We start from the raw sequence: 12706 nt of genomic DNA, 5'->3' as shown, positions 1-12706 counted from the left end.
CCTCTGCCCAGGGGGTCTGACAGCACCATGGGGTGATGCTGTGAGCACAGTGGGGGTGTGTGGTGTAAAAGTCAAATAGGGATGAAATGGCACAGAAAGGGGGGGAAGCCCAACGCAATGAACGTCCCCAACAAAGAGGGGACGGACCAAAGGGAGGGCTGAGGTGGGTCCCCACCAGGGTTTGGGGGTGAAGAAGCCGCACAGGTCAAGTGGGTTCCTAAAGGTTGCCTTTAATGTGGTCCATAGGGTACAACCCGGAATGGTGCTGGGCAGGGGGAGGCTTGGACAGACCCAGAGGAGCCAAACCCCCCTCCCCCCCAAGCCACTAAATCCTGCTCAGAGCCGGGGCCCAAGCACGCTCCCGTCCCCTCGGCCTCACCTGAGACACCTCCAATGGTGTGTGACAGCCACCGCTGCTCCAGTGCCAAAGGAATCCCCAGCCAAATCCTCCTGGATTCACTCCCAATCCCCTCCTGCTGCCAGGGGGCAGAGGGGAGAAGCCCCAAATCCCCTTTCCCACCCCAACCTCTGTGACAGGAGGGGGCTGCCCCCCCTTGGGATGGGGTAAAGGGCTCCCAAAGTATAAAACTCAAGGCAAATCACTCCAAAAGAAAGGAATTTCGGACTAGAGAGGCGATTCCAATGGAGACACTGGGAGAAGGATTCGGGAGAGCAAGCCAGCACTCAGTGCAGTAGGTCCCTCCCTGCTCTATGGTTCCTGCTACTCTGGGTTGGAATTGGAATACAATGTACATTGGGGGGGATGCTCCAGGCAGAGCCCCCCGGGAAGCTCCGCAGCATCAGAAAGTCCATCGCTCCTGCACTTGGCTGGCAGAGGCCTCCGGCGGGTGCCGGCTGGAATCCTCCCCCTTGAGGCTCTTCCTGCACACGGGACACGTATCGTGCTGCAAGAGAAAGGGGAGGGATGAGGGCCAAGAGGGATATGGGGTAAGAAGGATGAGGGACAAGAGGGAGACGGGGTAAGGAGGACGAGGGACAAGAGGGATATGGGGTAGGAAGGACGAGGGACGAGAGGGATATGGGGTAGGAAGGATGAGGGACGAGAGGGATATGGGGTAAGGAGGATGAGGGACGAGAGGAATATGGGGTAAGAAGGATGAGGGCCAAGAGGGATATGGGGTAAGGAGGACGAGGGACAAGAGGGATATGAGGTAAGGAGGATGAGGGACAAGAGGGATATGGGGTAAGAAGGATGAGGGACGAGAGGAATATGGGGTAAGAAGGATAAGGGACAAGAGGGATATGGGGTAAGAAGGATGAGGGCCAAGAGGAAGCGGCTTCAGGCTGCACCAGGAAGGGTTTAGGTTGGATACTGGGAAGAGTTTATCCACCTAAAGGATGCTCAGGCTTTGGAACCAGCTGCCCAGGGAATGGTGGAGTCATTGGAAGTGATCCCAAACCGTATAGGCAAAGCCCTCAGTGCCATGGGTTAGTGGTGGGGAATGGACTGGAGGAGCTTAAAGGTCTTTTCCAATCTGACTGATTCCAGGGTTCAGGGAATGCTGCTCAAATGGTTGCTTTCCCAGGGGGATTATACCTTAACATTGAGATGAGGATGGATGGAGGAGTGGAATGAGAAGGAATGGTTTCCAACAGGAAGAGGGAAAGAGCTAGATGGGATATTGGGAAGAAGGGTGGTGGGACCCTGGGAGGGGTTGAAAGGAGGAGGTTTGGACATCCCATTCCTGGCAGTGCTCAAGGCCAGGGTGGATGGGGCTTGGCACAACCTGCTCTAATGGAAGGTGGCCCTCCCAAGCCAGCCCATTCCAGATTCCCAAAGGGCCTGGAGCCGGGACAGAGGCTCTTACCAGCTCTAACCAGGGCACGATGCAGTTGCTGTGGAAGAAGTGGTTGCAGGGCAGCTGCCGGACCTGCTCGGCCACCGCGTAGTCCTCTTTGCACACCGGGCACTCCAGGCCTGTATCTGCAAGAGACATGAGGAGCTTTGGCTCACCACAGGGCTCCTGCACAGCCAAACTGGGACCAGCAGCATTCCAGAGCCTGGGACTGAAGACAAGGAAAAAGGATCAGTTAAACTCAGGTGATTTGAACTGAATCTTCAGGTTCGCAAGGGGGATGCTTCCATCACCCATCCCTGTGCACTGAGAGGTGGTAAACCCCAGCTCCCTGTGATGCCACACCACGGGCATCCCAGCTCCAGCAACTCCAACAGAAGAGACTGAGCATTCCAACATGGATGTCTCCTGGCCAGAAAGAGACTTTGGTGTATTCAAAACACCAGGCAAAACACAAGGAGCTGTTGTGGAAACTGCTTTTCCCATCACTTGGTCCCTTTGGAGCAGCTGAGCTGAAGGAATGGAGGAGCTCAGAGGAAAAAGGACAAACACAGGGAGAAAAGAATCCCTGGGATGAGCTCATTGCAAAGCCAGGAATGTCTGCAGAAAACCACAGGAAGGCAGGAGTTTCACATGATTCCAGAGCAGGAACATAGTCAGAGCCAAGGTGAAAGAGGAGAAAGCAAAGCCCTGTTCTGGGACCATGACCTGGAGACCGGGACCAGGACCAGGAGACTGGGACCAAAGAGAACATTTGGAAGCCACTGGGGGGGTGTCACCCCAAAGAGGTGCCACAAAGACTGTGGAATGATGGAGGTCGCTGCTGCTGGTGGGAGCTGTGCTTCGGAGGTGCCAGCACTTCCCAATGCACACCCTGGTGGTGATCCAGGCCTCCATCAGCCAGGGAATGCCAGGGTCACCATAAAGCCTGAGGGGACAAGTGACAGGGGGGTGGCACCTACCGACTTGTTCCTGAGTTACTGTCACTGTGGGGAGGGAGGAGATCTTCTCCTTGTCAGCAGGAGGGGGCCCAGTGTTCTCCAGCTGCCCCAGGAGCTGTGGAGAGGGAAACAGGATGAGAAGGAGGAGGGATCTGCCTTGGAATCAACACATCAACAGGAGCATCGGTCCCTTCTGCTCATCATGGAATGGGTCAAAGGGACCTTGAAGCTCCTCCAGGTCCAAGCAGGGCCAGCATCCACTGGGCCACGTTGCTCTAAGCTCCATCCAGCCTGGCCTGGACCACAGTGGGTCTGCACTTGGGCTGAGCTGTTTTCCCAGTGTTACAGCTCCATGCCTGAGGAATTTCATGCTCTGACCCAAATTCACTCAACAACAGCTTCAAGCATGGTCAGGGAAGGTGCAGAGAAGCCTCACTGAGCTCTGGAAGCCACCTGAAAGCCTGGGATGGGCAGAGCTGCTGCTCCGGATCCCATGGGAAGCCGTGGAGCCTGTGCTGGGCTGTAGGGTGGGAGGAAGGTGCCAGCTCCCAGCAGCCATGTGGGATGCAGCCTCCTTTGGGGAAGCAGGGAGGAGGGTGGGAGAGCCAGGGGCTCCTTGGGAATGGCACCAGATGGATTCAGCACGACAGCAGCAGCCAAATTAGCTCATGGTGAAGCATCCATCTGGGATGCAGGGATGGAGGCTGGACACCCCCAGTGCAGCAAGTGGAAGGTGTCCCATGGCTCTAGATGAGCTTGAAGCTCTCTTCCAACCCATCCCACCCCATGCTGACGCTATGAAGCCTCAAAGGAGGCAGCCACAGCTTCCAGGAAGCAGGACAGGGCTCATCCCTCTATGAACCACAGCAGGAACCAGCTCTTGGGCTGAGATCCTGTCTCTCCAGAGGAGCAAGGTCTGAGGCCCCTGGAGAGGCAGGACACAAGCAGCCACCCCCCCACGAGCAGAAGGACCCAGCTCAAAACCAGCACACAAGGAGGGTCGTACCTGGGTGACGATGGCATCGAGGCCACTCTGTCCCCAGGCATAGTCTCCGGGGTTGGAATGCAGCATCCCGCTCCTGCGGGCGGGAGCAGAGGGTCAAAGGAGCCCTTTCCCTATCCCAAAGAACCTCTGGGCTGTGCACAACCCTCCCCACTGGGAAAGCAGAGCACCCCAGCACCAGGCAACTGGTTTGGACTGGTCTGGACTGGTGTGAGCAAAGCCACATGTGCTACTCACCAGGAGAAAGGGTGCTGGGAGCCAGGAAGTGCTGAGTTTGCAAAGAAGCCTGCAAAGATCTGCTGGATTATGCTGGGGAGGGAGCGACAGGAAGAGGAGAGCAGGAACAAGGTGAGCATCAACCCCAGGGCAGCAACAGCCCAGCAGGAACCCCCCCAAATCCTGCACAACACAAGCCCAAGGCAGGACAAGCACAAGGGCAGGGGGGATGAGAGCTCTACCCAGCATTCCCAGTAGCTCTGGAACAGGCAAAACCCCCTTTCCCTATGCACAACTGATTCCAGCTAAGGGGGATGAGGGCAGAGCATGTAGTGGGCAAACCTTTGGTCACCCAGAAGAGCCAGGACCCTGTTTTCTCCACCCATTTCCCCCTCCAAATCCCACCTTTTCCCATTGAGGGGACAGGGAGGTGCTGCCCAAGGCACTCACCCCTCGATAGCAGGGGACCTGTCGGGGCGGGAGCTGCCCCGGGCCCGGTACCTCCGTGTCATGGGCAGCCGAGGGGGACGGCTGGGGCCCCAGAGGTCAGCATGGGCTTGGTGGCCCCTCTCGGTGTCCCTGTTGTCCTGCTCCAGGGAGCTGCTGCTCAGGAAGGGTCGGAAGTCTGGGAAGAACATCGTGTGGTCCAAGTGGTCCCAAAGCTGGAGGAGGGAAGAGAAGGGGGAAGCCACATGGAGCCCATCCCGTGGTGCCGCGCTGCCAAGGCGGAGGTTGGGAAGTCCACCTCGCCAGCAGCACTTCAGCACATTCCCATGGTTTCCATGGCTCCCAAGGGAAAAAAGCTTGGCTAAAGTGCTTAATTATAGCCCAGCTCATCAGCTGAGCCACCCCCAGGAAGCCCAACACGGCAGCTCTTCCCTGCAACAGCACCCATCCCATGCAGCCACCCAGGGCTCTCTGTGTCTTAGCTGGGCCTAAAACCCACTTGGGGTTGCTCCTTCCATCATTCCCTTGGCTCCAGCTCCCATGGATACAAGTAGGGGGTTTCTAAAGTGGGTTTATGGCAGCATCAGAACGAGCAACCAAGGAGCACTGGACAAGAAACATGGGAGCATGAGTGCAGAAGGGATAGCAAAGGAGCAGCCTTGGATTGAGGGTGGGAATTCCATGCTAACCCAAGGGATAGCAAAGGAGCAGCCTTGGATTGAGGGTGGGAATTCCATGCTAACCCAAGGGATAGCAAAGGAGCAGCCTTGGATTGAGGGTGAGAATTCCATGCTAACCCAAGGGATAGCAAAGGAGCAGCCTTGGACTGAGGGTGGGAATTCCATGCTAACCCAAGGGATAGCAAAGAAGCAGCCTTGGATTGAGGGTGGGAATTCCATGCTAACCCAAGGGATAGCAAAGGAGCAGCCTTGGATTGAGGGTGGGAATTCCATGCTAACCCAAGGGATAGCAAAGAAGCAGCCTTGGATTGAGGGTGGGAATTCCATGCTAACCCAAGGGATAGCAAAGGAGAAGCCATGGACTGAGGGCAGGAATTTGATGCTAACCCAAGGGCTGTTCTCCACGTAACCTGGAGCAGACCCTCACTGGGGGTTTGGGAATGGGGTAGGAAAAGAGGCTTCCAGCCCTCACAGCTCCTGCTCCATACCACAACACACGAGTTGGTTGGGATGCTGCAGATGGTACAACACAGTAGCAGCAAGCAGGAGGAACACTTCCACGTACCCCAACACATCCCAGCACGGGGTGGGAAGGAGGAGCAGGAGAGCAGCACCCACCTCTGCAAACTGTGTGGCCGGGCTGTCATCGATGCCGCTGCCATCGAGGAAGCTGGAGGAGAAAGAGGGGAAGGAGAGGGGGTGACACTTCCAAAGCCACATCCCACTCCAGGCTGAAACAGAGGGAGCTCGGGAGCTACCCCAGTTTGAATCCTGGATGGGCTTGCAGGGGACCTCAAAGCTCATCTAAAGCCATGGGACACCTTCTGCTAGAGCAGGTTCCTCCAGCCTGGCCTTGGGCACTGCCAGGGATGGGGCAGCCCCAGCTTCTCCATTCAACCCATCCCAGGGTCCCACTGCCCTCAGCTTCCCAGTATTCCATCTAACTCTTCCCTCTTCCTCTTGGAAGCTGCGCCTCCTCATCCCATCCCTCCATCCCTTCTCATCTGAATGTTCTCCCTTTGTGTCTTCAGTCTCCACAGCAAGAAGTCCAACCCCCCCCCCCCCCCAAAAGCATTCCCTTTACTTTGGCATTCCCTCTCTTCTCCCTGTTTTCCATAGCTTTGGAGAGCAGAAACCAGGTCAGGAACTACCTGGAATCCTCAGTGACCTCCTCAATGAAGCCAGACTCGCACCGTGGGCACGTGTATTCCTGCCAGGACAGAGGAAGGTGGGATTAGCCACCAAGGCTGGGAATTCAGCTCCTCAACGTCCACATCAAAACACCACCGTGGATTCCTGCTGCCTCCCTGTGCCTGGAAAGCCCAAAAGCAGCCGGAGCAGAGGGATCCTGATGCTCCCCATGGCTCCTCACACCAGGAATAAAGTTCCTGGGAAAAGTCTCCTCATGTGGAACCAAACCCCAAAGCCCCCAGTGAGCTTCCAGGCCCTGGGATCCATCCTGCAGCTCTGGGTGGCATCTGTGGGCTCTACTGCATGAAGACCCATCAGAGCCCCACCAGAGCCCCATCAAACCCCACCACAGCCCCACCAAACCCCATCAAACCCCATCAGAGCGCCATCAAACCCCAGCAGAGCCCCATCAAACCCCACCAGACCCCATCAAACCCCACCAGACCCCATCAAACCCCATCAGAGCCCCATCAAGCCCCCATCAAACCCCACCAGAGCCCCATCAAACCCCACCAGAGCCCCATCAACCCTCATCAGAGCCCCATCAAACCCCACCAGTGCCTCATTAAACGTCATCAGAGCCCCATCAAACCCCACCAGGACCCCATCAAGCCCCCATCAAACCCCATCAGAGCCCCATCAAACCCCAACAGAACCCACTAAACCTCATCAAGATCCATAACATACCCATAAAACCCTATCAAAGCCCTATAGAAACCTATCAAACCCTACAGAGACCCATCAAGCCCCAACAAAAAGGCACCAAAGCCCATTAAGACCCCCCCCCCCGAGGCAAGAGCTCATCCCTAGGGAGCCCCAGGAGCGGTCCGAGGGGGAGGGCAAACAGGAGGAGGGGAAGGAGAAGGGAAGGAGCTGGGGGGGGGGGGGGGGGGGGGGGCCCCCTGCCTGCTCCCCGCAGCACCCCATAGGGGCCGCAGCAATCCCCGAGGGATCTCCCCCTACCCACGGCAGGAGGGGACTGAGGGGGTCTCAGCTGGCTTTGGGGGCGGGGGGTTATGGGGATCAGGGCTAACACGGAGCGGGATTCCCGCGATACCGGGACACGGGGGGGGGGGGGTCAGGGGCAGCCGCTTAGGCCCGGGCCCGGCCGCACGCGGGAGCACTCCGGGGCCGGGGCCGAGGCCGCGCTCTTCCCCGGGCCGAGCCCGGCGCTTACCGGTAGCTTGGGGCTGACCTCGCCCTTGCAGCTGTGGCAGAAGAAGCGGTGCTGGGGCACGGCGGCCGCTGAGGCCTCCGCCATCTTCTCGCTCCTGCCGTCAGTCCTCCGGCGGGCCAGCGAGGCGGCGCTTCGCAGGGAGAGAGCGGCAGCGCCGGCACGAGACCACCCCCCCCACCACCAACCCCGCGCTAGCCACTCACTTCCGGTCGGCTCGTCTGCTCTCAGGGCCGATTGTCCAGCGCGGAGCAAGGGGAGGGTGCGGGATAGAGCGGCGCCGGAAGTGCTGGTTGCCATGGCGGCCGCAGCGGCCCGGGCCTAGGTTGGAGGCGGGTGAGTGAGGGCCCGGTGTGGCGGGGGGGGATACGGGGCGACATTGCCGACATTCGCCCTGTGCCCAGCGCCACCCAGGGCGTTGAAGCGCCGCGGGGATGACCCAGGCGGAGCTGAAGCTCTGCTCCCTCCTGCTGCGGGAGTACTTCGGGGACATCGTGGAGACGATCGGCACGTTCCTCATCCGGAGCGGGCCGCAGCCGCTGCGCCTCATTGCGGCCGACACCGGGCTGCTGCTGGACCAGGTGCGGTGGGAAACAGCCCCTGCCCTATGGCCGGTGCCCCATCCTTGCCTCATCCCTGCCCAGTGCCCCATCCCTGTGCCCCAGCAACCTATCCCCCTTGGCCCGGTGCAGCTTGAGGCCGTTCCTCTCGTCCCATCCCTTGTTCCTTGGTGCCCAGCGCCAGCACACCGTGGAGCAGTGGCCCTGAACTAACACCCACCAAACGCCACCTCACCACGAGGAAGAACTCGGTGCTGAGGGTGCAGAGCCCTGGCCCAGGCTGCCCAGGGGTGCTGGAGCCCCATGGACACGCTCTGGGTGGCCCAGGCTGGGGGCTGGTGTGTGGGGACGTGGTGGTGCCCCAGGGAGCTGGGAGCCTGTGGTGCCAGGGAGCCTCCTTGCAGGTGAAGAAGGCGCTTTGTGTGCTCATCCAGCACAACCTGGTGGGTTACCAGGTGCAGAAGCGGGGCCTGGTGGAGTACGAGGCGCGGTGCCGGCGCGTGCTGCGCATCCTGCGCTACCCCCGCTACATCTACACCGCCAAGAGCCTCTATGGGGACACGGGCGAGCTCCTGGTGGAGGAGCTGCTCCTCAACGGGCACATGAGCATGAGCGCGCTGGTGAGGAAGGTCGCGGACAGGCTCACCGAGACCATGGAAGGTGGGAAGCTCCGCAGGGGGCAGGATGGCGGCGCTGGGGAGGTGGAAAAGGAGCTGCCCAAAGTGGGCTTGGGGAAGGGACACCTTCGACTGGGGCCTTGGGCACTGCCAGGGATGGGGCATCCAAACGTCCTCCATTGAACCCATTCCAGTGTCCCACCACCCTCACAAGGAGGGGCTTCATCCCAATATCCCATCTCCCCTCTGGCAGGTTAAAACCATTCCCCCTTGTCCCATCCTTCCATCCCTTGTCCAAAGCCCCTCTCCAAGGTTTCTTATATCCCCTTTTGATTGGAATCAGGATCTTAGACTGGCTTGGGTTGGCAGGAACCTCAAACCTCATCCAGTCCAACCCCTGGCAATGAGCAGAGACATCTTCAATAAACCCCATGGGAATGTTGCACCCCCAGTCCCAAACCACCCTCAGAGCATTCCTGACCACCAGCATCCCCTCACCCTTCGGAGCCACAGGCACCACCCTGACACCACCATCCCTCTCCCTATGGATTAGATGGGAAAACCATGGAGTACAGCGAGGTGGCCAACACCTTTGTGCGCCTGGCAGACACCCACTTTGTGCAGAGGTGTCCCCTGGTCCCTGAGGGCCTCGACACCCCCACGGTGCCCCCTCCTCCTGCGCCCACATTGGTGCTCAATGAGAAGGACATGTACGTGGTGCCCAGGATCAACCTCGTAGGTGAGACGCCCCTCGGTCATTTTCTGCTGCCCTGATCCCACAGGGATGGGTTGGGAAGAGCCAATTCCAGCTTCTCTGACAGGGAAAGGGAAGCGGAGACGCTCGTGTGAGGAGGAGGATGGGGAGCACCAGGCTAAGAAGCAGAAGCAGGATGGAGAAAGCACTGAGGTACCCAGGACATGGAGCAATGTCATCTGCAGGGCATAAAGCGGGACCTTTCCCTCCATTCCATCCCTCCTTCCCCCCATTCCATGCCTTTTTCCCTGTTCCCAGCCTCCTCCTGACGATGGCATCTACTGGCAAGTCAACATTGACCGCTTCCACCAGCACTTCCGGGACCAGGCCATCGTCAGCGCCATAGCCAACCGCATGGATCAGGTCTGTGGAATCCCTTGGATCCTCCTGCCCTTCCTCTCCTCCTGTTTGTGGTCGTAGCGGGGATGTTCTGACCCCGCACCACCTCCAAGCAGGGTCACGATGGTTGTAACTGGAATGACCTCCAAGTCCTTTCCAACCCAACCCATTCCGTGGTGGGTTCCTGCTGCAGGGATTGCTCAGAACTGAGGTTTTCCCACTGTTTTCTCCCGTTCCCAAATCCAGACGAGCAGCGAGATCGTGCGGACGATGCTGAGGATGAGCGAGGTGACCACGTCCTCCAATGCACCCTACACACAGCCGCTCTCTTCCAACGAGGTCAGTTCCTGCTTCCGGGTTGGGGTCCAGCAGGAAAGCACCCGGAGCCTTGGAAAAGCTCCATTTTACCCCTCTTTATGTTCTCCTTGTAGATATTCAGGTCTCTCCCAGCCAGCTACAACATTGGGAAGCAGGTTTTGGACCAGTATCTGACCCTGTTGGCAGATGACCCGGTGAGGAAACGTGCTTGTGGTTCCTGTCCTAGTGCAGGAGCTCTGGGGGGTTCTGAGCCTGCCCCATGTTCTGGGGGCATCTGGGGCTGAGGGAAAACCACTTTCCTATTGGATTTCATGGAATCATGGAATCATTTGGGTTGGAATTGACCTTAATGCTCATCTAAAGCCATGGGGAGGGACTGGATCAGGTTGCTCCAACCTGGCCTTGAACACTGCCAGGGGTAGGGCAGCCACAGCTTCTCCATTCAGCCCATTCCAGTGTCCCACCACCCTCACAGGGAAGAACTCTCTCCTGGTACCCCACCTAAACCTTCCCTGTTTAAGGTTGATCCCATTCCCCCTTGTCCCATCCCTCCATCCTGGATGAGGGTCCCTCTCCAGCTTCTGCCTCTTCCCTTGCAGCTGGAGTTCGTGGGGAAGGCAAGGGACAGCGGTGGGGGCATGTTCACTGTCAGTATCCTTTGGGAAGCAAGAGCCTGACCCCCTCCCCATTCCCAGCACATGAAACATTCCCAAGTGCTGCCATTATCCCTTGACCTTCACCTCGCACCGATCTCCACAAGGCCCTGGCGTCCCTGGCCACAGCCACCCTGGAGTCCATTGTGGAGGAGAGGTGAGGTGGCCACTTGGGGCCTTCATGGGCTCATTCTCCATGGGCTTTCTCCCACCTCCTGAAGTGTTCCCCTCTTGGCTCAGGTTCGGCTCCCGCTGTGCCCGGATCTTCCGGTTGCTCCTGCGCAAGAAGCACCTGGAGCAGAAGCAAGTGGAAGATTTTGCCATGATCCCGGCAAAGGAAGCCAAGGACATGCTCTACAGAATGCTCTCGGAGAACCTGGTGACCCTGCAGGTGAGGCTGGAGGGGATGGAGGCCAATGGAGCTCCAAGGTGGTCCCACGTGGGAGCGGGGCTTCGCTGGCTCCACCACCACAATACATGGGTCTTCACCACCACCACACATAGGTCTTCTCCAGCACCACCACAATACATGGTTCCTCTCCAGCACCACCACCACATATAGCTCTTCTCCAGCACCACCACAATACATGGTTCCTCTCCAGCACCACCACCACATATAGCTCTTCTCCAGCACCACCACCACACATAGGTCTTCTCCAGCACCACCACAATACATGGTTCTTCTCCAGCACCACCACCACACATAGCTCTTCTCCAGCACCACAATACATGGTTCTTCTCTAGCACCACCATCACCACGATACATGCTCCTCACAGTGCAGCCATTGGGTTGTGATGGACACGAGGCCCATCGAGCGCTTCCCCCTTCTCTTTGTAGGAGATTCCCAAAACTCCTGACCATGCTCCCTCCCGCACCTTCTACCTGTACACCGTGAACGTGCCGGCCGCGGCACGCATGCTGCTGCACCGCTGCTACAAGGTATGGCCACAAACACGTGTGCTTCACCACCACCACCATGCACGGGGGTTCTCTTCTATCACCACAATATGTGTGGTTCTCCTCCACCACCACCACCCCATGAGCAAAGGTGCCTGTTTGTCCACCCCTGTATCCCCTCACATCCTGGGGACCCCATGGCTGGGTGCAAACACCTTGTCAACCCTCATCAGACCAGAGGCTCATCCATTCCCATTCCCCCTTCCCAGAGCGTGGCCAACCTCATGGAGCGCCGCCAGTACGAGAGCAGGGAGAACAAGTGAGTCCCCAAAGCCACCCTGTCCCTGTCCCCATGGCCCGGTGCAGGGTCCCCAAAGCCACCCTGTCCCTGTCCCTTGTCCCCCGCAGGCGGCTGCTGGAGAAGTCGCAGCGGGTGGAGGCCATCCTGGCCTCGCTGCAGGCCACAGGCGCAGGGGACACGCAGCTGCAGGACATCGAGGAGATGATCACAGGCCCCGAGCGCCACCAGCTCGACACGCTCAAGCGCAACGTCAACAAGTGAGGGGCGGGATGGGGAGGTCCCTGTGTCCCTCTGCATCCTCCCTGTGTCCCCCCATGTCCCACCGTGTCCCCATGTCCCCAGGCTGGATGCCAGCGAGACGCAGGTGGACGAGACCATCTTTGTGCTGGAGTCGTTCATTGAGAGCACCGTGAGGCGGCCCTGAGGGGACAATAAAGGGACAGAGCCCAGGAACGAGCGTGGCCTTGGTGGTCTGTGAGGGTGTAGGGGGGTTCAAGGGTGGGGGTGTCCCCTGCGGTGCCACTGAGGTGGTGCTGTGTGGAGCAGATCCCTGTTGGAATGGGACAGGAGCCTGGGCTGGGCATGGAATGGGGACCTCAAATGAGGAATGCTGGTGGGACCCGGAGCAGCAGCACTGGGGGCCAGCGCCTCTGGCTGTGGGGAGAGAACATCATCCACCTACCCACCCATCCAACCCATCCATCCATCCCCACATCCGCACCCAGAGGCATCCAGGAGCCACTTCCTGACATTCCCAACCCTTCCCACCATGGCAGTTGGGGTCCTGCTGCACAGCA

The 12706-nt window shown here is 58.9% G+C and overlaps 2 protein-coding genes across 4 annotated transcripts; one reads left to right on the top strand and one right to left on the bottom strand.

The window, feature by feature from the left end:
• Window positions 1-210: 210 nt before the first annotated feature.
• RNF115 (ring finger protein 115) lies at window positions 211-7604 on the bottom strand. Of its 3 annotated transcripts, none has more exons than XM_061364384.1 (9): window positions 7473-7604; window positions 6256-6314; window positions 5723-5774; window positions 4428-4639; window positions 3999-4070; window positions 3765-3837; window positions 2780-2873; window positions 1830-2022; window positions 211-905 (listed from the first exon to the last, which is right to left on the bottom strand). In XM_061364384.1, the coding sequence occupies exons 1-8, from the start codon at window positions 7554-7556 to the stop codon at window positions 1835-1837; spliced, it is 834 nt and encodes a 277-aa protein (XP_061220368.1). In that variant the 5' UTR covers window positions 7557-7604; the 3' UTR covers window positions 211-905; window positions 1830-1834. The 3 variants fall into 3 exon arrangements, with proteins under 3 accessions (XP_061220368.1, XP_061220366.1, XP_061220367.1); XM_061364382.1 differs by having other exon boundaries at window positions 1830-1945; XM_061364383.1 differs by having other exon boundaries at window positions 1830-1945; window positions 7491-7585.
• A 245-nt stretch (window positions 7605-7849) lies between these two features.
• Window positions 7850-12362, top strand: POLR3C (RNA polymerase III subunit C). The gene is made up of 14 exons (XM_061364370.1): window positions 7850-8050; window positions 8434-8689; window positions 9200-9385; window positions 9468-9553; window positions 9659-9763; window positions 9986-10078; window positions 10171-10251; window positions 10657-10708; window positions 10807-10867; window positions 10951-11101; window positions 11549-11650; window positions 11878-11927; window positions 12017-12166; window positions 12252-12362. Exons 1-14 carry the CDS (start codon window positions 7904-7906, stop codon window positions 12331-12333), a joined length of 1602 nt encoding a protein of 533 aa, XP_061220354.1. The 5' UTR covers window positions 7850-7903; the 3' UTR covers window positions 12334-12362.
• Window positions 12363-12706: the final 344 nt, after the last annotated feature.

The sequence above is a fragment of the Neopsephotus bourkii genome, unplaced genomic scaffold (genome assembly GCF_033783945.1).
Source record: "Neopsephotus bourkii isolate Nb327-2 ecotype Australia unplaced genomic scaffold, CSIRO-AGI_Nbou_v1 NB_1233, whole genome shotgun sequence".
NCBI lineage: Eukaryota > Metazoa > Chordata > Aves > Psittaciformes > Psittacidae > Neopsephotus > Neopsephotus bourkii.
This window is presented reverse-complemented; position numbering and strand designations above follow the sequence as displayed.

Excerpts from the sequence above, each read along its gene's own strand:
- RNF115 (XM_061364382.1), bottom strand. The coding sequence starts at position 7,556 with ATGGCGGAGGCCTCAGCGGCCGCCGTGCCCCAGCACCGCTTCTTCTGC. Across the intron at positions 5,775-6,255 it reads GAGGTCACTGAGGATTCCAG|CTTCCTCGATGGCAGCGGCA; the intron begins GTAGTTCCTGAC and ends TTTCTCCTCCAG. Across the intron at positions 2,874-3,764 it reads TCGATGCCATCGTCACCCAG|CTCCTGGGGCAGCTGGAGAA; the intron begins GTACGACCCTCC and ends CCCTCTCCACAG.
- POLR3C (XM_061364370.1), top strand. The coding sequence starts at position 7,904 with ATGACCCAGGCGGAGCTGAAGCTCTGCTCCCTCCTGCTGCGGGAGTAC. Across the intron at positions 9,386-9,467 it reads GCCCAGGATCAACCTCGTAG|GGAAAGGGAAGCGGAGACGC; the intron begins GTGAGACGCCCC and ends CTTCTCTGACAG. Across the intron at positions 11,651-11,877 it reads TGCTGCACCGCTGCTACAAG|AGCGTGGCCAACCTCATGGA; the intron begins GTATGGCCACAA and ends CCCCCTTCCCAG.